Source organism: Trachypithecus francoisi, unplaced genomic scaffold (assembly GCF_009764315.1).
Source record: "Trachypithecus francoisi isolate TF-2019V2 unplaced genomic scaffold, Tfra_2.0 Lachesis_group12, whole genome shotgun sequence".
NCBI lineage: Eukaryota > Metazoa > Chordata > Mammalia > Primates > Cercopithecidae > Trachypithecus > Trachypithecus francoisi.
The window spans coordinates 12,483,556-12,506,602 of NW_022681457.1; the positions used below are offsets into that span (position 1 = coordinate 12,483,556).

The 23,047-nt window shown below is 48.3% G+C and overlaps 1 protein-coding gene across 5 annotated transcripts in view; it reads left to right on the forward strand.

The window, feature by feature from the left end:
• Positions 1–11,296: 11,296 nt before the first annotated feature.
• LOC117091802 (zinc finger protein 264) overlaps positions 11,297–23,047 on the forward strand; it is a 62,496-nt gene continuing 50,745 nt past the window's right edge. For 2 of the 5 annotated variants that reach the window (XR_004440527.1, XM_033224598.1), the window contains exons 1-3: positions 11,298–11,986; positions 13,898–14,024; positions 22,263–22,358. Coding sequence is in view for 3 of the 5 variants with exons in the window: in XM_033224598.1 (XP_033080489.1) it covers positions 11,954–11,986; positions 13,898–14,024; positions 22,263–22,358 (256 nt within the window). In the remaining 2 variants the exon portion in view is untranslated. Of the gene's footprint in view, positions 11,987–13,897; positions 14,025–22,262; positions 22,359–23,047 lie in introns of those variants that run through there. The other 3 variants (XR_004440528.1, XM_033224597.1, XM_033224600.1) reach the window with 3 other exon arrangements.

The following is a 23,047-nucleotide window of genomic DNA, read 5'->3' on the forward strand; positions in this document are numbered from 1 at the left end:
GTGATGCCTTTTAGTAAATGTTTCCCAAAAGACACAAGATTCCATTTCCAATACCACATCGGGAAGCTTTAAAATTGTACATCAAAATGCAGGTGAAGTCGTGGAGAAGGGAGGCCAACAGTGCACAGGCGGTACCTCTGGGGAATAATCAGAAGTCATCCTGCAACCCAAATGCCTGACCTGACCTTTCTGCAGGGCGAGTATCTGACCTGCGCTACACCATCAGCAACACAAAGAAACCTTGATGAGCTTTTATTTCCTTTTATTTGTATGTTTCACTCCAGTTCTCAACTCCGTGCCCTTAAAAGCCCGGGTATCATCACCGGTACCTCTTTTTAGCCTCACCTCTCTGTGCGGTTCCGCAAGTATGTTTGTCTCCCTGGGAGAGTGGGGCCTGCAACCTGCTGGGCGCAGGTGCCTTGAGCTGCCACCTCTGCCCTTTTACCGGCTTGGGTGCAGGCAAGGGAAATGCGTCCCCGGGCGGGGCGGGGCGCGAGGGGGCGGGGCGCGAGGGGGCGGGGCGCGAGGGGGCGGGGCGCGAGGGGGCGGGGCGCGAGGGGGCGGGGCGCGAGGGGGCGGGGCGCGCCTGGCTGGTCCTCTCCGCGGCGCTCAGTGACTGCAGGGAGGGCTGGCGAGATGCTGGAGCAAGGTAGGGTCCTGATTCTGGGGACCACTGACGTTTGGGTCCCCCTCCCGCGGCTGTTAGCGCTGCGCGGCCCAAGACCTGCGGTCGGGCGGGCCCCGGCCGCATGGTCGCCCTGCCAGAGCGGTGGATGTCAGGGAGGCGTTGCTGTCCGGGTTCGCTTCTCTCCTGTTGTCCTAACTCCGCATCTCTCCCGAGTGAATCACAGAGCTGTAAACCAAAAATCGCATTCTAAGCTCCCAGCCAACTGAACGGACCCCTCCTCTCAGCTAAGAGCGTGGCAAAGTTAACCTGAAACACTAGTTCGGCCATGATAGGAAGGAGAAGGAGCATGCCTCATTTTATCCTCTTCTCTTTGAAATTCAGGCACAAGCCGTGCGCGGTGGCTCACGCCTGTGATCCCAGCACTTTCAGAGGCCGAGCTGAGCAGATCACCTGAGGTCAGAAGTTCGAGACCAGCCTGGCCAACATGGTGAAACCCCGTCTCTACTAAAAATACAAAAATTAGCCGGGCTTGGTGGCGGGCGCCTGTAGTCCCAGATACTCAGGAGGCTGCGGCAGGAGAATTGCTTTAACCCGGGAGGTGGAGGTTGCAGTGAGCCAAGATCGCGCCACTGCCACTCCAGCCTGGGCCACAGAGCAAGACTCCATCTCAAAAAAAAAAAAAAAAAAGTTCAGGCACAGCTGACCAGTATTAACATTAAAACAATTTTTTTTTTTTAGTATCTTCATGCTAAACAGGTAAGTAGAGATTGCATGTAGCCTCCTATCAGTTTATTCCAAATAGCAAACATTTACTGAGCCCTGAGTTAAGTTATTAACTATGTATTTTCTTTTTGTAAACCTTACAATTGAGCGGATAAGTAATAATATTATCTCCATGTTTTTAATGTGAGGACACTGAGGCCCAGGAAGACATGTAATTTGCCCAATATCAGGTATTCAGTACATTGGAGATTTGGAGGACAAGTTATTTATTGTGAAAAATGTATACCTTTTCCAAAGTTCCAACAATAATTCAATGAACGCAATTGTTTTGCCCCAGAATTGTCAATGATGTTATGTCCTGTGAGGTGGCCCATAAGTATACACTTTGTCCATTTGGGGGATTTGAACTTTGACTACTTGGTTAAGATGTTGTCTACTAGATCTCTCCACTCTTTCTTCTTTGTAATTAATAAGTACTTTGTGGGGCAATTCCTTGCAATGTCTGAATAATATTAAGTCCCCCCACTTCACCCTCTAGTTTTAGCCTCCATTGACAATTATTCCTTGAATCTGTGATCACTGCTTGTGGGGATTCTATTTCTATTACTTCTTTACATTTTATACTTGGTTTTTTTTTTTTTTCTTTTTTTTTTTTTTGAGACGGAGTCTCACTCTGTCGCCCGGGCTGGAGTGCAGTGGCTGGATCTCAGCTCACTGCAAGCTCCGCCTCCCGGTTTACGCCATTCTCCTGCCTCAGCCTCCCGAGTAGCTGGGACTACAGGCACCCGCCACCTCGCCGGCTAGTTTTTTGTATTTTTTAGTAGAGACGGGGTTTCACCGTGTTAGCCAGGATGGTCTCGATCTCCTGACCTTGTGATCCGCCCGTCTGGGCCTCCCAAAGTGCTGGGATTACAGGCTTGAGCCACCACACCCGGCCGGGTAAAGTTATTTACAGGAATGTCAGCTTACAAGTATAAAATGTGGCCGGGCGCGGTGGCTCAAGCCTGTAATCCCAGAACTTTGGGAGGCCAAGACAGGCGGATCACGAGGTCAGGAGATCGAGACCCTCCTGGCTAACACGGTGAAACCTCGTCTCTACTAAAAATACAAAAAAATAGCTGGGCGAGGTGGCGGCGCCTGTAGTCCCATCTACTCGGGAGGCTGAGGCAGGAGAATGGCGTGAACCCGGGAGGCGGAGCTTGCAGTGAGCTGAGATCCGACCACTGCACTCCAGCCCGGGCTACAGAGTGAGACTCCGTCTCAAAAAAAAAAAAAAAAAAAAAGAACTTTACCCATCCATCCTTTTTCTTTTTTTTTTTTTTCTTTTTCTTTGTTTCTGGTTTTTTTTTTTTTTTTTTTTTTTTTTTTTTTTTTGAGAAAGAGTCTCACCCTTGTCTTCCAGGCTGGAGTGCAGTGGCACGATCTCGGCTCACTGTAACCTCCACCTCCCAGGTTCAAGTGATTCTCCTGCCTCAGCCTCCCAGGTAGCTGGACTATGGGTGTGTGCCACCACACCCAGCTAATTTTGTTTTTTAGTTTTTGTGTTGTTGTTGTTGTTTTAGTAGAGATGGGGTTTCACTATGTTGGCCAGGCTGGTCTCAAACTCCTGACCTCAGATGATCCACCCGCCTCAGCCTCCCAAAGTGTTGAGATTATAGGTGTGAGCCACTGCGCCCAGCCCAGCCCATCCTTTTTAAGTTAATTATTTTAGAAGCCACATGGACTGGAGGATTTTTATCGGCTGCGTTATCATCTATTTCTTTTTTTTTTTTTTTGAGACGGAGTCTCGCTCTGCCGCCCAGGCTGGAGTGCAGTGGCCGGGTCTCAGCTCACTGCAAGCTCCGCCTCCCGGGTTTACGCCATTCTCCTGCCTCAGCCTCTCAAGCAGCTGGGACTACAGGCGCCTGCCACGTCGCCCGGCTAGTTTTTTGTATTTTTTAGTAGAGACGGGGTTTCACCGTGTTAGCCAGGATGGTCTCGATCTCCTGACCTCGTGATCCGCCCGTCTCAGCCTCCCAAAGTGCTGGGATTACAGGCTTGAGCCACCACGCCCGGCCATCATCTATTTCTCTCATTGTATTGGTGCTCACGCTATCCAGTGTTAGCCTCTCCAAACTCGAGTAGGCTTGACTTTCTGATTTCTATCACAGAGCTCCTAAAGCCCTTGGAATTTCCTGTGTGTTGAAATGTCTTTTGTTATTTTTAATGACTTTTTGATCACATCTCAGTTTATACCAATGAGATGGCTTAGGGTGGAGCCCCTAGACAGACTCAAGATGAAGCTGGTCACCAGAAAGATTAGAGAGTTGAAACTTTCACCCCACTCACCAACCTCTGTGAAGGGGAAGGGATGGGGTGGCTTGACATGAAGCTCTATAAAAACTCTTGGACAACAAGATTTTAGCTTTCCAGATTGCTGAACACATTAGGTGTGCCTGGAGAGGGCATGGAAGCTCCACACCTCTTCTCATATATCTTGCCCCATGTATCTTTTTTATCTGGCTGTTTGTATCCTTTGTGATATCTTTTATTATAAAACAGTAAACATAAGGAAAGTTTTCCCTGAGTTCTATGAGCCATTCTAGAAATGAGTTCTAGGTGGTTGTGGGAACACCAATTCTCATGTAGTTGGTTAAAAGCACAGGCCACAACCTGGTGATTGTGATTGGCATCTGAAGTGAAGGGCAATTTTATGGGACTTAGTCCTCAACCTGTGGGATCTGAGGCTCCAAGCTGATAGCATCAGATTTGAATTATTGGACACCTGCTGGTGTCTCCTGGAGAACTGGGATGGATGAAAAAAACCACTCATTTGAAAAAAACCACTCATTTTATTCAGCTGTTTTATAAGCCTGGAAGCCCTTCAAATGGATCATCCTTCACCGTCTATGATATAATGAATGAATTAATAGGAAATAGATTTTCTCCAAAGGACCTGGATGATGATGTTTTTTCAGTAAGCCATGAGAGTATCCTCATCATCTCTCAAAGATCTAGAACTTGCCTGCTTTTTTTTTTTTTTTTTTTGAGATGGAGTCTCGCTCTGTCGCCCACACTGGAGTGCAGTGCCGTGATCTCGGCTCACTGCAAGGTCTGCCTCCCAGGTTCACACGATTCCCCTGCCTCAGCCTCCCAAGTAGCTGGGACTACAGGCACGCACCACCACGCCCGGCTAATTTTTTTGTATTTTTAGTAGAGACAGGGTTTCACAGTGATAGCCAGGATGGTCTCGATCTCCTGACCTCATGATCCGCCCGTTTCGGCCTCCCAAAGTGCTGGGATTACAGGTGTAAGCCACTGTACCCAGCTACATGGCCTTTTAAATACTGGAGACAACCGAAAATTCATTGGACCTGGTCATCGGCGTAATTTCTATTATTCCACATTCTTCAATTTGATTTGTCTGATGGAATAAATTGATGTCACCTTGAAGTGGCATACCTGATACCTTCAGCCTTCTTCCCCCACTCCCAAACACTGATAGATCTCCGAGCATGGGATGTGATTAATCGGCTGGAAGTGATTCCTCAAATTTGGAAAGATAATAAAGAATATGGTCACACTTCCTGCAACAACCTGAGAGAAGAGATCCTGACACTCATGGCAATGGATAAGCACCCACCAGAGCTTCAGGTGGCATTTGCTGATTATGCTGCTGATATCAAATCTGCATATGAAAGCCAGCCTGTCAGACACACTACTCTGAATCTGAATTGGCCAGCTATCTCTCTCTCAACTGTATAGCCTTCCTTTTTTTTTCTTTCTTTTTTGAAACAGAGTTTCGCTCTTGTTGCCCAGGCTGGAGTGCAATGGTGCAATCTCAGCTCACTGCAACCTCTGCCTCCCGGGTTTAAGCAATTCTCCTGCCTCAGCCTCCCAAGTAGCTGGAATTACAGGCGTCCACCACTATGCTGGCTAATTTTTGTCTTTTTAGTAGAGACAGGGTTTCGCCGTGTTGGCCAGGCTGTCTCAAGCTCCTGACCTCAGGTGACCCACCTGCCTTGGCCTCCCAAAGTGCTGGGATTACCTACATGAGCCACTGCGCCCAGCCAGCTGTCCTCTTTTTAAGGGCTGGGAGAATCCAGGAAGCTTGGAAAATGTTGGGGCTTTTTAGGAAGCATAATAAGATCCCTAGAAATAAGTTGCTGAATGAGTTTATGGGCAGTGCAAGAGTGTCTAACAGCACCCCCCCCAAAAAAGAAAAGGATTAGGTAAGAAGCAGATCAGAGTTTAGAGCTATAGGCTACTTAATGGTATCTTTAAAACCTTCTTTTTCTTTTCTTTTTTTTTTTTGTTGTTGCCCAAACTGGAGTGCAGTGACACTATCGTGGCTCACTGCAGCCTCTGCCTCCCACACTCAAGCCCAGCAACAGGGACAGGGCCATCACACGAGGATTGCAGGAGAATCGCTTGAACCCAGGAGGTAGAGGTTGCAGTGAGCCAAGATTGCACCACTGCACACCAGCCTGGGTGACAGTGCGAGACTCTGTCTCAAAAAAAAAAAAAAAATTACTGTAGAGGAATGGTCTATGTTGCACAGGCTAGTCTCTTAACTCCTGGCCTCAAGAGCTGGGTCCGTCCTGTAGACCCTGGCTGAGCAATGGATGAAACGAGTACTCAGACACAGGTATGTAGTGTAAGAACAGCTAGGGGACTGCTGAAGAGTGAGCAGTCTCAGTAAGCTGGGGCTGCTTGCTTTTATTCAGTACAGACATAATGCCAAAAGCCTGGAGCCAACACAATCTGTGGGTAATTAACATTATTGTTCCCCCTTTATGGGAGCAGTCTCGCTCATGGGTGATCAAAGGTTGGTTTCTAGTTAACATAAGCAAACAAGCCTGTTTATGTTAAATTCCCCTACACTTCCTTGTACCTACTCCTTGCCCTCTGCCTCAGGGTAAGAGAACAGCTGCCTTCAGCTTATTCTCCCCCAAAGCTATGCAGAGACATCTGACCTTTCAGAAGGTTTGCATCCTTTTCTTATAGCTTCTCCCACCACTCTGACCGATCTCCTACGCTCAAGCAATCCTCCTTCCTCAGCTTCCCAAAATGCTGGGATTACAGGCATGAGCTACCACACACAACCCCCATTTCTTGCAATAAAACGTGTGTGTGTGTGTGTTCCATTTCTCCCTAATACCATTTCTCAACTGCATAAATCTTTAACTCATGAAAGATACTTTTTATCCTCTTGACTCCACAGTTAATGGAAAATAAAAATCACCAATAGTGACTTCTAAGATTGCTTAATATACCTTTGTGGGAGGACAGTTAGAACTCCTAAGGTGAGCTTGTCAGTTTCTTGTTAAAACCAGCCCATTTGTCCCATAGAACTGACATTTGTGGTTTCTTTTGAATAAACATAGAAATTGACCCTCCCACTCTTAAAATTTGAGAAAAGTACATGTGTCGTAGTCGTTTGTCACAGAAATAACCAAATGTCCTTGTTCATTGTTTTTTTAACTGTGGTTGTCCTAAGACTTTTGTCATCTGTGATTATTGTTTGGTCTTGAGTCTTCTCCAAAGGTGGCTCACAGTCAGCTGCAGTCCAGGGCTTCTTTGGGAGAGTTAATAAAAAGAACTCTTGAATTCAAGTTTCTGGTAACTTTGGAAATTGTCCTACTGGCCTAGATAGAAAACTTCCAGGACTCTAATTAGAAGGCTGATAGATTCGTAAAATATATAATTATGTATACATTTGTTTATGCAGTATGAAGCAGAGCAGGAGTTTCATGGACTGTACTAAGTTATTTCATTATAAATAAAAATATTGTATTATATAGTATATTAAGCAATCTTAGAAGTCACTCTTGATTTTTGTTTCTCCATTAACTGTGGAGCCAAGAGGGTAAAAAGTATCTTTCATGAGTGAAGGATGCATGCAGTTGAGAAATGGAATTAGGGAGAAATGGCACACACACACACACACACACACACACACATACAAACACAGATATTTATTTCAAGGACTGAATTTATTTTATTACTTTTTGTGTGTGTTTCAAATGTTGCTGATTCTTTTTGTTTTGTTTTTGAGTCAGGAGAAATTTTTGTAAATCTTTCTCAAGAATCTGTTTTCTAGCTACTTGGGAGGCTGAGGCAGGAGGATTGCTTGAGCCCAGGAGTTTGAGGCTGTAGTGAGCTAGGATCATGCCACTACACTCCAGTCTGGGTAAAAGAGCAAGACCCTATCTCTATTTTTTAAAATCCATGTTATTTTATAACACAATTGTAGGCACTGGGTATTTTCCCAAGGCTTTGACAGGAATGGCATATTTTTGACGGTGAGAGACTGCTTTGAGGAATTAAGCCTGATTTTATGGGCCAGGCGTGGTGGCTCATGCCTGTAATGTCAGCACTTTGGGAGGCTGAGGTGGGTGGATCACAAGGTCAAAAGATTGAGACCATCCTGGCTAACATGGTGAAACCCCGTCTCTACTAAAAATACAAAAATTAGCTGGGCATGGTGGTGGGCGCCTGTAGTCCCAGCTACTTGGGAGGCTGAGGCAGGAGAATGGCGTGAACCCAGGAGGCAGAGCTTGCAGTGAACTGAGATAGCGCCACTGCACTCCAGCCTGGGTGACAGAGCGTGACTCTGTCTTGAAAAAAAAAAAAAAAAAGACTGACTTTATGGAGCTGATGGGAGCTCTTGGAAGGACTGACCTCATATCTTGTGTACACAGTTCCCTTGCAGGGTTCCTGGCCTGTAGTAAATACAGTGTCATTTTCTGATAGGCCCAGGAACCTCAAGATGTTTGGGGGCCTCAAGAAAAGGGGGTTTCACCCAATTCATGCAGGTATTTGCAGGTGCAGACAGATCTTTGGCTGGGCTTGAGAGGCCTTTGGATGTCGAGTCTGAGAGATTCCTTGTGAAGGGTTCCAGCAAAGCCAATTTAGGAGGAACTGTATGAACAGTGATTCTTGCTGTACTTTGTTTGGATAAGTATGGTGGGACTGAAGCTTGTTTTGCAGGTAGGTTGTTCCTGCTATGATTTGCCTTTGATGGAAGTCAGGGACTACAGAGAGAAAAACTGTGTTTCCAAAGAAAACTATAGTGCTGCTGGGCACAGTGGCTCACGCCTGTAATCCCAGCACTTTGGGAGGCCGAGGTGGGTGGATCATGAGGTCAGGAGTTCGAGGCCAGCCTGGCCAACATGGTGAAACCCCATCTTTACTAAAAATACAAAAATTAGCCAGGTGTGATGGTGGGCACCTATAATCCCAGCTACTCGGGAAGCTGAGGCAGGAGGATCACTTGAACCTGGGAGGCAGAGGTTGCAGTGAGCAGAGATCGTGCCACAGAACTCCAGCCTGGGTGAAAGAACAAAACTCCATCTCAAAAAAAAAGAAAAGAAAACTATAGTGTTAGATTTTTTTTTTTTTTTTTTTTTTGAGACGGAGTCTTGCTCTGTCGCCCAGGCTGGAGTGCAGTGGCCGGATCTTTACGCCATTCTCCTGCCTCAGCCTCCCGAGTAGCTGGGACTACAGGTGCCCGCCACCTCGCCCAGCTAGGTTTTTGTATTTTTTAGTAGAGATGGGGTTTCACCGTGTTAGTCAGGATGGTCTTGATCTCCTGACCTCGTGATCCGCCCATCACGGCCTCCCAAAGTGCTGGGATTACAGGCTTGAGCCACTGCGCCCAGCCTATAGTGTTAGATTAACCTTCGAGTTCATCTGAGTGGCCATGTGGTCATCTATGGTATGCAGCCACCCACAATACCCCTCCTCAGCATAAAGCAGCCAGAAAGATCATGTCCAGATTCCCCATGATCAAGGAATTGATAAATAGAAACCAGCTCCAGTGTCCCATAGAATTGATATTTATGGTTTCTTTTGAATAAATACATTATAGACATTGAGCCTCCCATTCCTAAAACTCGAGACACTTTTGTCTTATCTGATTTCCTTTCTCAGGAAACCAAGCATCAGCCTTCCCAAATAGTATAAAGAAACTGAAACTTACTGGATTACCACATCTGGAAAACGAGATGCTATACCCCTTACCCATCATGATTGCCTAACTGACCATCTGCTGCCTGTTGACCCATTCCTCTTCCTTACCCCTTCCTTTTTTTTTTTTTTTTTTTTTTTTTGAGGCGGAGTCTTGCTCTGTCGCCCAGGCTGGAGCGCAGTGGCCGGATCTCAGCTCACTGCAAGCTCCGCCCCCCGGTTCCTGCCATTCTCCTGCCTCAGCCTCCCAAGTAGCTGGGACTGCAGGCGCCCGCCACCTCGCCCGGCTAGTTTTTTGTATTTTTTAGTAGAGACGGGGTTTCACTGTGTTCGCCAGGATGGTCTCGATCTCCTGACCTTGTGATCCGCCCGTCTCGGCCTCCCAAAGTGCTGGATTACAGGCTTGAGCCACTGCGCCCAGCCTATAGTGTTAGATTAACCTTCGAGTTCATCTGAGTGGCCATGTGGTCATCTATGGTATGCAGCCACCCACAATACCCCTCCTCAGCATAAAGCAGCCAGAAAGATCATGTCCAGATTCCCCATGATCAAGGAATTGATAAATAGAAACCAGCTCCAGTGTCCCATAGAATTGATATTTATGGTTTCTTTTGAATAAATACATTATAGACATTGAGCCTCCCATTCCTAAAACTCGAGACACTTTTGTCTTATCTGATTTCCTTTCTCAGGAAACCAAGCATCAGCCTTCCCAAATAGTATAAAGAAACTGAAACTTACTGGATTACCACATCTGGAAAACGAGATGCTATACCCCTTACCCATCATGATTGCCTAACTGACCATCTGCTGCCTGTTGACCCATTCCTCTTCCTTACCCCTTCCTTTTTTTTTTTTTTTTTTTTTTTTTTGAGGCGGAGTCTTGCTCTGTCGCCCAGGCTGGAGCGCAGTGGCCGGATCTCAGCTCACTGCAAGCTCCGCCCCCCGGGTTCCTGCCATTCTCCTGCCTCAGCCTCCCAAGTAGCTGGGACTGCAGGCGCCCGCCACCTCGCCCGGCTAGTTTTTTGTATTTTTAGTAGAGACGGGGTTTCACTGTGTTCGCCAGGATGGTCTCGATCTCCTGACCTTGTGATCCGCCCGTCTCGGCCTCCCAAAGTGCTGGGATTACAGGCTTGAGCCACCGCGCCCGGCCTCCTTACCCCTTCCTAATTCCTGTTTTCTCACACATAGTTACACTTCTTCCCTGATGTATAAACCCCTAGTTTTAGTCAGTTGAGGAAAGGGATTTGAGATTGATCTCCCATTTTCCTCAGCTGCAGCACCGAATAAAGTCTTCATCCCTGACAATACTCGTTGTCTTGCTGATTGGCCTTCTGTGCAGCAAACAGCAGGATCCAGATGCAAGGCCTGGCCTTTCTGGTAATACTGTCATCAACCATTTAATGATGTAGAGTTGGTCCCCAGCTCATGCTCTGTGTGTTCTCTTCTCCATCTACATGCATTGCTTTGATGGTCTCACTCAGTATCATGACTTGAAATAACAGTGTAAGATAACTCCTAAATTCATATATCCGTGCTCAAACCTTCCAACATTCAGTCACAAGTTGAACTGCCTGTGACAGAGATACTTTGTGGTTCTGCAGACATTTCAAACTAACCATCCTGAGCCTCCGAGCCTCCTCCACTTGCAGCCTCCCCACCTCAGAAGTGGGCAAATCCACGTTTTGTGTGGTCTGGGCCAAATACATGACTTCCTGCATCACGTGGAGGCTGCACTCGTCCAAAGAAAGCCCAAAAGAGGGCAGTTTGCGCACACAATGTGTCATGGCAGGGCTTCCACTCAGTCATTAGGCTACTTTTTTGTGTTTTCCAAAATGATGATTCGGGGAGGAGGGATCTGAAAGGGGGTCAGTCGCCAAGCGAGCTGAGGACCCAGTTCTGCGCCTTTGCCTGTGCCCTGAACTGAAGTCCCTGTCTCCCGAGCTCCGATTTTCCCGAGAGAAGAATGGAGTGTAACCCTTGCCCCTCGGTTCCCTCCCTCCATCAACTTCCCCTCGAGTTGTGCCCACCGTAAAGAGGCGGGTCTGGAGCATCTCCTCGGGTCCTGGAGTGCCTTTCCCTGGAAGGAAAACTTGAGCCTGGAAGCGGTCCTCCCATTGGCGAACACATCAGGAAAACTACACTACCTAGAAGGCCTTGCGTTATGCGTGCGGCGGGAGCTGGGCCAATGACGGCCTAGGACGGGGACGACTCCGACGGCCCACGCCGGCGGGGGCGGGACTTCCGGGTTGTTCGCCGGGGACGCCATTTTTCTCTGCCCTTCTGTCCCGAGCAGTGTGCAGCCACTGAGGGGCCTCAGCCGGGACCGCATTGCGGGTCGCTAGTCAGGACCGAGCAGGGGAGGAGGATAGGAATCCCCGCCGCACCTTTATACGAGCCTGACTGAGCCTGACCGCCTCCAGGGGCTTGTTCCTGTGTCGTCGTGAAGCCGCGGTCTCTCCTCCCCCGCCCTTCAGCCCCGCGGTCGCCAGGGGCGGCGCCCTGGGTCTGGAACGCGGTTGCCACCGAGGAGGCGGCGGCCCCGAACGCGCCTGGAAGCCCCGGGCAACCGGCCAGGGCCGGGCACAGGCGGGGTCCGTCAAGCCGCCCGGGGGTCCTTTGTCCCAGCTCTGCGGCCCAGGGGGTGACGTGATGGCGGCAGCGGTGCTGACGGACCGGGCCCAGGTGAGTGGACGGTGGCTTCGCAGTTGCCGCCTCCTTGCCAGGGCGGAGGCGGTTCCCGAAGTGGGTGGGAGCCCAGATATCCCCTGTATTTGTCTTCGCAGTCGTCGTTCGCTTTGATGTGTGGAGCTGGTTGCCACTTACTTACACCTGGCCGTAAAGGGTGTTGGGCCTACTGGAAAGAGCTCCATAGGTGGTTGAGTGAATGACGCTTGCTCTGGGGACTCCCATCATCCGTGGCCTGCAAGCATCCTCTCTGGTGGACCAGGTCTCATTCCAGCATGGAACTGGGGGCCTGAGAGGGGAAGGGGAGGGCAGGGTAGGGCAGTAGCAGGCCGACAAATGCGTGGTCAGAGACAAGGTGTATGTTTAAGGAGGCTCAGGAGGGTGTGTGAGGTTGCCATGGTTTCCTGCGGCTGCTGAGACATGGACGGTAAGCGTGTGTGGTCTTTTCCTGGACTTTCTACCCATCTGCAGCTAGTACAGACATTGTGGCCAATCAGATGCCGTTACTGTCATCGCTACAGCCTGCATTATCCTTGGCCGCTCATGTTCCGTGGCCCCAAAGTATCTTGGCGTCCGAGACAAGTTCTGTCGGAACCCAGCAAGGAAAGAGGCTGATGGTTGGTTCATTGTGGAATTTCCTTGGGGGCTCTGGGAGACCCAGGGAGATCCCAGAGGGCCTGGGAAGCTGTTCTGGGGCCTGTCATTCCCCAGGTAGATGCAGCCCCTCCAGTGCCGCTCTGTGGGGTCAACGAGGAATGCTGAGCTTTTTGTGTCCGTATTCACAGATACTTTTTTTGTTTTGTTTTGAGACAGGGTCTCGCTCTGTCTCCCAGGCTGGAGTGCAGTGGCGCAATCTCAGCTCACTGCGGTCTCCGCCTCCTGGGTTCAAGCAGTTTTCCTGCCCCAGTCTCCCAAGTAGTTGGGATTACAGGCATGCAGCACGGCACCTGGCTGATTTTTGTATTTTTAGTAGAGACGGGGTTTCACCATATCGGCCAGGCTGATGTTCAACTGACCTCAAGTGATCCGTCCACCTCGACCAAAGTGCTGGGATTATAGGCATGAGCCACCATGGCCGGCCCACAGATACGTTTTCAGGGCTAATTGAAATGGACTTAATGTCAGAAATGAGTGGAAATGCTTGTAACTTCACATTAGACTTGCTTTGATGTTGGGGGAGTGTTGGAGTTACACTTTTAGACTGTGAGTCATAGTAACCCCATGTTTAGATCCTATCTGTGGTGGTGAGATACGTGACCGGGTGAATTGATAGAACTTCCTTAGCATCGAGTGACTGTGAAGGTGATGATGGTGTTGATTGCAGAGGCTGTGGAAGGATTAATAAAAATCCCAGAGCACACTGAGCATTGAATACTTTCTCTTTAACAACTGTTACTGGTGGGAAGGAAGTATTATTGTATTGATATAGAAAGCAAGGCTCAGAGAAATGAAATTATGTCTTTGAGGTAACAGCTGTCAAGTGTCGGTTTCAAGTGTTTGGAGCTAGGGACTTCTAGTCACTGTAACACAGGATGTGAAGCCTTCAACATGGGGCAGGCACCGGCTGGACCAGTGAGACTCAGGTCCTGCTGTTGTAACCTTTGTTGCTATTATTACCATTTCCCCATTTCCTTGTTGTTTTAGAGCCTTTAGTTTCTGTATTTCACAGTCCACAAGTTGTTTCCGTTGTCCTGTGTCATTCTCTAATGGCTCTTAAATAGGAGGCTTCTCTCCTTATTATGTTCAAAGCATCTCCCTTTCCTCTCGAGCCCAGCACAGAGCTAGGCCCTCAGGAGGTGCTCTGTGATTCAGGCCTCCATCACTGTACAACTTTTCCAGTGGAGCACAATCTGTGATCACATTCAGCAGCTGAAAGGCCAATACTGCTAATTCTGTTTGACTTTCCAGGTGTCTGTGACCTTTGATGATGTGGCTGTGACTTTCACCCAGGAGGAGTGGGGGCAGCTGGACCTAGCTCAGCGGACCCTGTACCAGGAGGTGATGCTGGAAAACTGTGGGCTCCTGGTGTCTCTGGGTAAGGCCTTCCTTCCCCGCTTCACCATGCAGGTGACCTGCCACTTCTTCATTCCACCTTCTGACTCTAGGCCTGGCTGCACAAGGAGGCCTCTAGAACCTACCTTGCCTCTTTCTCACAGCTTTAGTCATTTTCTACTCTCACCTCTTCCTATCTGGTCTCCCTGTATCTCTTTGGGCTAAAGACAGAGTACTCTTTGGCTCCCAGCCAAAGGAGAAGGTGGTAAAAGAAAATGGGGTGTTTTGCAAACTCAAGTAGGATTTCCAGCTGTGCCTCATGAGGGGCTGGTGTAGGAACTGAGAACCACCATGATGGTGTCCTGGCTTCTCTCTCTGGTCTGCTCATGTCATGTCTATTCTCTATGGCTTTTTCTGCCTTAGCGAGTTCAAGACAAGAGTGGCCACCTGTATTAGGGTTCTCTAGAGGGACAGAACTAATAGAATAAATATGTATAAAAAGGACAGTTCATTAAGTAGTATTAACTAACGATCACAAGGTCCCACAGTAGGCCATCTGCAAGCTGAAGAGCAAGGAAGCCAGTTCAAGTCCCAGAGCTGAAGAACTTGGTGTCCGATGTTTGAGGGCAGGAAGCATCCAGCATGGGAGAAAGATGTAGGCTAGTAGGCTAGGCCAATCTAGTCTTTTCACGGATTTCTGCCTGCTTCATATCCTGGCCTCGCTGGTAGCTGATTAGATGGTGCCCACCCAGATTAAGGGTGGGTCTGCCTTTCCCAGCCCACTGACTCAAATGTTAATCTCTTGGCGACACCCTCACAGACACACCCAGGATCAATATGTTGCATCCTTCAATCTAATCAAGTTGACACAGTGTTAACCATCACAAGTCCATCCCTTGTCAACTTGAACCCATACACATCTCCAGAGATCATACATAATCTTCAAATAAAGACAAAAATAATTATGCCTAACATAATACAACTATCCTTCATGCAACCGAAACACACTAATCCCCAGCCCAAGTGCTATTACATAAAGGTAAGAATACTTAAATGCTGATATGAAGTCAATAAATCTTATGTCACATGATAAAGGAAATAAAATGCAGATGTTTTATTAGTACAAGTGTATACATCACAAACATGTTTTTAATAAAAGAAGGAGGAAACACGACAATTATAGTCCTAATTTCGGTAACTGGTCACTTGGTCGTAGTTGGTATTGATGGCTGCCTTCTTCTCCTACACATTCTGTATTCACTTTGCCTTCAGCAAGCACCTCAGCAGGTCATGGTTTTTTTCCTGATGGAGTGACCCAAACCTCCATTCCTGAAGGGTCTGGGCCATTTGTAGTCCTGCCTGGATTGGGCTGTGGTAGCTTCCCATTGACCTTAATCACAGGGCGTGGTAATACTAAGAGATACCCTAATGGATCTCCTGTATTCCATGCATACTCTTCCTTACCTCCATTGTGGAGTAGACTGATTTCATCGTGATAGTCTGGGTCGGTCATCCCAGCCAACACCATAACTCCCTTCTTAGCCTATTGACTTAAAGGTAGGAGGAGCCCAAAGTGTCCAGGTGGCAATCTGAACTTCCAGTTTGATGGCATCGTCGTGTCTCCTGGTGGCAGCATTCCTCCCTCTGGAACTAAGACTTCTAGGCCAGCAGAATGTAATGCCGTAGGAAGAGGAAGCAAAAGTTTGCTAGTTGATCGCTAGGGTTGATGATAAGTGGTGCCATTTGCACTTCCACCCCTTGATTCCTGGACCCGTGAATCCTGGCCGTGGGAGAAACAGTACCATATATTGGATGCTGATTCAGAGCATACATGGCCTACTGCAAAGTATTGTCACTAGTTGGCGTGATTGTGACTTCGTAATTGTGACCTTTTGTGACTTCAAAAGGTCATTCCACCCTTCTGTCAATCCAGTTGCTTCAGTACTATGGGGAACATGGTAAGACCAGTGAATTCTGTGAGCATGAGCCTATTGCCACACTTCTGTAGCCGTAAAGTGAGTGCCTTGGTCAGAGGCAATGCTGTTTGGAATACCGTTACGGTGGATAAGGCATTCCATGAGTCCATGAATGGTAGTTTTGGCAGAAGCATTGCGTGCAGGATAGGCAAACCTATATCCAGAGTGTCTGTTCCAGTGAGGACAAACCTCTGCCCTTTCCATGACGGAAGAGGTCCAGTATAATCAACCTGCCACCAGATAGCTGGCTGATCACCCTGAGGGGTTGGTGCCATATTGAGGGCTCAGTGTTGGTCTGTGCTGCTGGCAAATGGGCCCTCAGCAGTGGCCGTAGCCAGGTCAGCCTTGGTGAGCGAAGTCCATGTTGCTGAGCCCATGTGTAACCCCCATCCCTGCCACTATGAGCGTTTTGTTCATGGGCCCGTTGGGCGATGACCAGGGGTGGCTGGGGCAAGAGGCTGAGTGGTGTCCTCAGAATGGGTCATTCTATACAATTGATTTTTAAAACCCGCCTCTGCTGAGGTCATCCGTTGGTGAACACTCACATGGGATACAAATATCTTCACAGTTTTTGACTACTCAGGTCTATCCACATCCCTCTTCCCCAGATTTCTTTGTCACTAACTTTCCAATCATGCTTCTTCCAAGCCCTTGACCGTCCAGCCAAACCATTGGCTACAGCTGGTGCATCAGTATATGATCACACATCTTCTCATTTCTCCTTCCATGGAAAGTGTACAACCAGGTGCACTGCTCAAAGTTCTGCCCACGGGGAAAATTTCCCTCCGCCACTATCCTTCAGGGATGTCCTAGAAAGCGGCTGTAGTGCTGCAGCTGTCCACTTTCGGGTGGTTCCTGTGTATCATATAGAACCATCTGTGAACCAGGCCCAGGTCTTCTCTTCCTCTGTCAGCTGATGATAGGGAACTCCCCGTGAGGCCATCGGTGCAGGCTGGGGGAGAGAAGGTAGGGTGGCAAGAGTGGAGTCCGTGGGCATTTGAGCCACTTCCTCATGTAACTTACTTGTGCCTTCAGGATCCACTTGAGCCCAATCACATATATACCACTTACATCTGATGATGGAAGGCTGCTGTGCATGACCACTTTATGGCTAGCTGTGTCAGAAAGCACCCAGTTCATGGTAGGCAGTTCAGGTTGCATGGACTTGATGACCCATAGTGTAACAGGCCAAGAGCTGTCTCTCAGAAGGAGAGTAGTTATCTGCAGAAGATGGCAGGGCTTTGCTCCAAAATCCCAGAGGCCTCCACTGTGATTCGCCCATGGGGCCTGCCAAAGGCTCCAAACAGCATCCTTATCTGCCACTGACATCTCAAGCACCTTTGGATCTGCTGGGTCATATGGCCCAAGTGGCAGAGCAGCTTGCACAGCAGCCTGGACCCGTCACAGAGTGTTGTACTGTTTGGATCCCACTCAAAACTGGCAGCCTTTCGGGTCACTCGATAAATGGGCCGGAGTGGCATACCCAAATGAGGAATGCGTTGCCTCCAAAAACCAAATAGGCCCACTAGGCATTGTGCCTCTTTCTTGGGTATAGGAGGGACCAAATGCAGTAAATTATTCTTCACCTTAGAAGGCATATCTCGACAGGCCACACACCACTGGACCCCTAGAAATTTTACTGAGGTAGAAGGTCCCTGAATTTTAACCAGATTTATTTCCCATCCTCTGGCATGCAAATGTCTCACCAGTAAGTCCAGTGTGTTTGCTATTTCTTGCTCGCTGGATCCAGTCAACATAATGTCATCAATGTAATGGACCAGTATGATATCTTGTGGAAGCAAAAAACGATCAAGGTCTCTGAATAAGATTAGGACACAAAGCCAGAGAGTTGATAGGCCCCTGGGGTAGGACCGTGAAGGTGTATTGCTGGCCTTGCCAGCTGAAGGCAAATTGCCTCTGTTGGGCCTTATGGACAGGAATGGAGAAAAAGGCATTTGCCAAGTCAGTGGCTGCACACAGGTACCAGGAGATGGTTAATTTACTCAAGCAATGAAGCCACATCTGGTGCAGCAGCTGCAATTGGAGCCACCACTTGGGTAAGCTTTCTGTAATTCATGGTCATTCTCTAAGATCCATCTGTCTTCTGCTCAGGCCAAATGGGAGAGTTGAATGGGGATGTGGTGGGAATCACCACCCCTGCGTCTTTTGAGTCCTTGATGGTGGCACTAATCTCCACAGTCCCTCCAAGGATGTAACATTGTTTTTGATTTACTATTTTTCTAGGTAGAGGCGGCTCTAATGGCTTCCACTTGGCCTTTCCCACCATAGTAGCCTTCACCCTACCAGTCAGGGAGCTCCTAAGCAGGTCTGTGCCTATTAGTCCTTCTGGCAGTGGGAAAATGACCACAGGTTGAGTCTGGGGACCCACTGGACCCACTGTAAGTCGGGCCTGAGCTAAAACTCGTCACCTCCAAAAGCCCCTACTTTAACTGGAGGACCACAGTGACGTATTGGGTCCCTGGAATCAGCGTCAGCTCAGAGCCAGTGTCCACTAGCCCCCAAAATGTCTGATCATTCTCCTTTCCCCAGTGCACAGTTACCCTGGTAAAAAGCCAGAGGTCTCTGGCAGGCGCAGTGGCTCATGCCTGTAATTCCAGCACTTTGGGAGGCCGAGGCAGGCGGATCACGAGATCAGAAGATGGAGTCCATCCTGGCTAACATGGTGAAACCCGTCTCTACTAAAAACATACCAAAAAAATGAGCTGGGCGTGGGGGCGGGCGCCTGTAGTGCCAGCTACTCAGAAGGTTGAGGCAGGAGAATGGTGTGAACCCGGGAGGCGGAGCTTGCAGTGAGCTGAGATCGCGGCACTGCACTCCAGCCTGGGCAACAGAGCGAGACTCTGTCTCAAAAAAAAAAAAAACAGAGGTCTCCTTAGGGAAGGATGGGAGAAAAATTAACTGCATAAATTGTTAGTAGTGTAGTAGGGTCCTTCCTCAAAGGACCTGATCCCCCCTTCATTCAAGGGGTTCTGGGTCTGTAAACTGGCTCGAGTCTGGAAATTGACTGAGGAGGGGCCATGATTCTCTGCTTTTGTAATTCAAATTAGTCTTTTGTCCATTCGACCTGGAAGTTTTCTGCTTATATAAATTAAGTAGAATTGCAGTAGGCTTCCTATCAGTTTCACTTCTAAGAATACCGTGATTCATTAGCCAGTGGCAGAGATCTACATAAGTCAGACTATTCTGATTGCTGCTTTGTCTCTGCTGTCCATTATGATAGCTATGCCTACCTTGCCTTTGATGGTTGAGTGCCACCCCTTGGCCCCTGCCACCTCGGGATCCAGTTATTCCCAATGTATCTAAATTTGTGTAGGTGAGTGACTGCAGTTCCCACTGCTAGATCTGGCAATTACAGGGCTCTTCAAAGATGCAAGTGCTGCCCTCGCAAATCTGTTTCCCAAGGCAATGGCCAAGGGTATGTCCTCTGGACCCTCCCAGCTGGGATGAGTAGGTCTAAAGTGACTAATCCACTCCACCATCCCAGTCTCCCTGAGCAGTTGGATTCCTTCCTCTACATTAGACCAAGGGAGATCAAGCATTCCCAGCTCGCTCATGATGGGCCATCTTTTTTTTTTTTCTTTTTTTTGAGGCGGAGTCTCACTCTGTCACCGAGGCTGGAGTGCAGTGGCCGGATCTCAGCTCACTGCAAGCTCCGTCTCCCGGGTTTACGCCATTCTCCTGCCTCAGCCTCCCGAGTAGCTGGGACTACAGGCGCCCGCCACCTCACCTGGCTAGTTTTTTTGTATTTTTTAGTAGAGACGGGGTTTCACCGTGTTAGCCAGGATGGTCTCGATCTCCTGACCTCGTGATCTGCCCGTCTCGGCCTCCCAAAGTGTTGGGATTACAGGCTTGAGCCACCGCGCCCGGCCTGTGGGCCATCTTTTAATCCATATTTCAGCTAGCCAAGCAAATAAGCTATTAGAACTTTTTTTAGCTCTCCAGGCTGCAACATTAAATGCAGGATCCCTACTTAGTGGGCCCAAATCAATAAATTCACCGTGATCCATCCGTATGTTCCTTCCATTATCCCACACCCTTAATATCCATTCCCATGCCTGTTCTCCAGATTTTTGCTTCTATAAATTAGAAAACTCAATTCCTTTCGAGTGCAGCTCACCTCCCCATGGGTCACACTCTGACCCTCACCTCTGTGGGCCCACCAGGACTTTAGTTGTAGGTCTAGAAGCAAAGAAAGATGTTGGGGGTGCCAGAGGAGAATCCACGTTATCTTGCCTGGCAGCTGCCTCAGGGGAGGCCATCACTGTTGCTTCAGGCAGCACGGGGTTGATCTCCTCAGACAAAGGTGGAAAGGCTGATGGCAGCATGGGTCAGGGAGGGGATGTTGCCACTACAGGGGTTGGGGAAGCTGTTTCTTCTGGCAAAAAAGTTTCAAAAAGAGTTTTCAAGCTCAGCGTCCCCAGCTTCATCAAGGTCCTCCCACACATCCCTATTCCGAGTTTCAGGGTCCCATTCTTTTCCTATCAGTGCCCTCTCTTTAACAGTGGACACCTGGTGAGGCTGAGCATGCACCTTTTGTTGCAGGTCAGCCACTCACATGACGAGCTTATGTCTGCTTTCCCACAATTTCAGCTCTTTCTCTACAGGGGATAAGACTCTGGGCAATCTTAGCAGATTTGAGGCTTAGTATCTGCTGCTGAAGCCGGGAGTTAGAATCCCTGAGTTTATAATTTTCTTTCATCACTTTGTCCAGTAACTTAGGAGCAACCAACCAGCTTCATTATGTTCCTTGTTTCTCCACATATAGTCAAATGTATTTCATGAACCACTAAAAATGTGAACGTCCTGCTGTGACAGAGTTATATAAGGACATTTACCAAAACATCAAATAGTATCTACTCTCACCAACGTTTCATAAAAAGAGGACTTCTACTTAAAAAAAATAAAAAATAAAAAAAATAAACGGAAAAAAAACACAACCCTCAAAGGACAGCTTCATAGGTCTGGAATCACTGAACCTGCCCCTCCCCCTGCCTGCTGGTCCCTGAGGACGACTCCTCCAGCTCACATCTCTGCGTCGTCGTCACCACCCACCACCCACTCTGGGTGCTAGTAGTTTCTTCCTTAATGTAGTGTTTGGAAGGGGAGCCAGGACCCTGGTGTCCAGCCCCAGCTCTGCTCTTTAGAAACTATGTGGCCTAGTGAAATGACTGACCTTGTCTGTGCCTCAGTGTTCTCATTGGTGAGATGAGGACTTACCACATCTGCATCCCAGGGTTGTTACCGGGGTAAAGAGTTATTGATAGGGTTTGGCTCTGTGTCCCCACCCATATCTCACCTGGAATTGTAATAATCCCCACGTGTCATGGGGGTAATTGAATCATGGGGGCGGGTTTTTCCTGCTGTTGTCGTGATAGCAGATAAGTCTCGTGAGATCTGATGGTTTTGTAAAGGGAGTTCCCCTACACATGCCCCTCCTGCCTGCTGCCATGTAAGACGTGCCTTTCTCCGTCTTGTGTCGTGATTGTGAGGCCTCCTTAGCCTTGTGAAACTGAGTTCCTTAACTTCTTTTTCTTTATAAATTACCCAGTCTCGGATATGTCTTTATTAGCAGCGTGAGAACAGACTAATACAGTTATTACGTGAAAAGGGCTCGAAACAACACCTGGGAGACCAGGCTGTGTGCAGGGAGCCATTGCGATCCTGTTGTCATCAGTACTGTGACTGTCATCCTCATCACGATCACTGTCGTTGGCATGCCTGGCCCCGGGACGTTCTGGGCAGCGTTGTGAGCCTGGGTTTCTTTCTCAATAAAATGGTGTTGATCACGACGTGGACTTCCTGGGGATGCTGTGAGAGAATCCTCAGCTAGAAACCTCATTTTGTCTTGGGTCTAGAGGAAGAGCGTTATAAAACATTTCTTAGGATGCAAAAAAAAAGACTTAGATCAGTGAAATCACATACTTTGTTTCGAATGAAAGGAGTCAGTATTTAATATTTAAATACATCAGTTTTTCTCTAGGGTATTCCCTAAATATTGTTCACTTTTGAAATGACATAATGCATTTAAATGCTTGGCATAGTCCCCTGGATGTGTTTATATCCTATAAGTACTAGTTTTTGACTTACTGTTAGGAGTAGAGATTCTGTGGCAGCATGACAGGAGCTGCCCTTGGCTTCCAGGTCACATGCCAGCTTTTCATTCCCGTGCACAGGAGCGGCTTCATTCCAAGGTCTGGTCCGCATCCTGAAGTCCCAGACTAGACTGAAGGTCTTTATTTCTTTTCACCAACATCCATGTGTCCACTTTCTTTCTCCATAAACAGGGTGTCCTATTCCCAGACCTGAGCTGATCTACCACCTACAGCATGGGCAGGAGCCATGGACCAGGAAGGAAGACCCCTCCCAAGACACCTGTCCAGGTAGGAGCCAAGATCTGGGGAGGTCGGAGTCCCTGCTGGCTTGAGACTGGATGGAGACCACCAGCCCTGGAATCCCTTGGGAGCTTCTCATTGTGGCCTCTCTATATATAACTCCATATAACTGTATCGCAGTAGAGTGTTCCATTTAAGAGCCATGGAGCCCTTTGACCTGTGGTTTCTCTGTCCTCCCAGCCCCGTCACAGTGTCACCATTCCTGGGAAGGAGTGAGATTTATGAACTAAGATGTGTCCAGGGGTTCCAACTGTGTGGGCCTGAGTTGTGGCTTACCAGTCACCTGCTATGTGGTCAAGATCTCCTGTCTTTATATATAACTTCAGCTAAGTTAATAGTAGCTGCTGTATCAGACAGACTCTAACATTGCAGTGGTTCACATATGATAACTCTTACTCATACCTGGGTCTGTGTAGGTCAGTGGGGAGCTCTGTACCACACAGTTATTCAGGACCCAGGTTCCTTCTGTCATCAGCCTGTTGCATTAAGATTATCCTAACATCCTCGAGCTGGCAGAGAATTGAGGGAATAAGGGAAGTTACACCCACTTCCAGAAATACCAGCTCCCGTCACATTCTACGCACAGGAACTAGGCATTTGTCTTGGGTCCATGGGTCTGGGAAATGTGGCTGAGCCACTTGCCAACGGAGAAGAGCAGAAGGTTTGGTGAACACCTA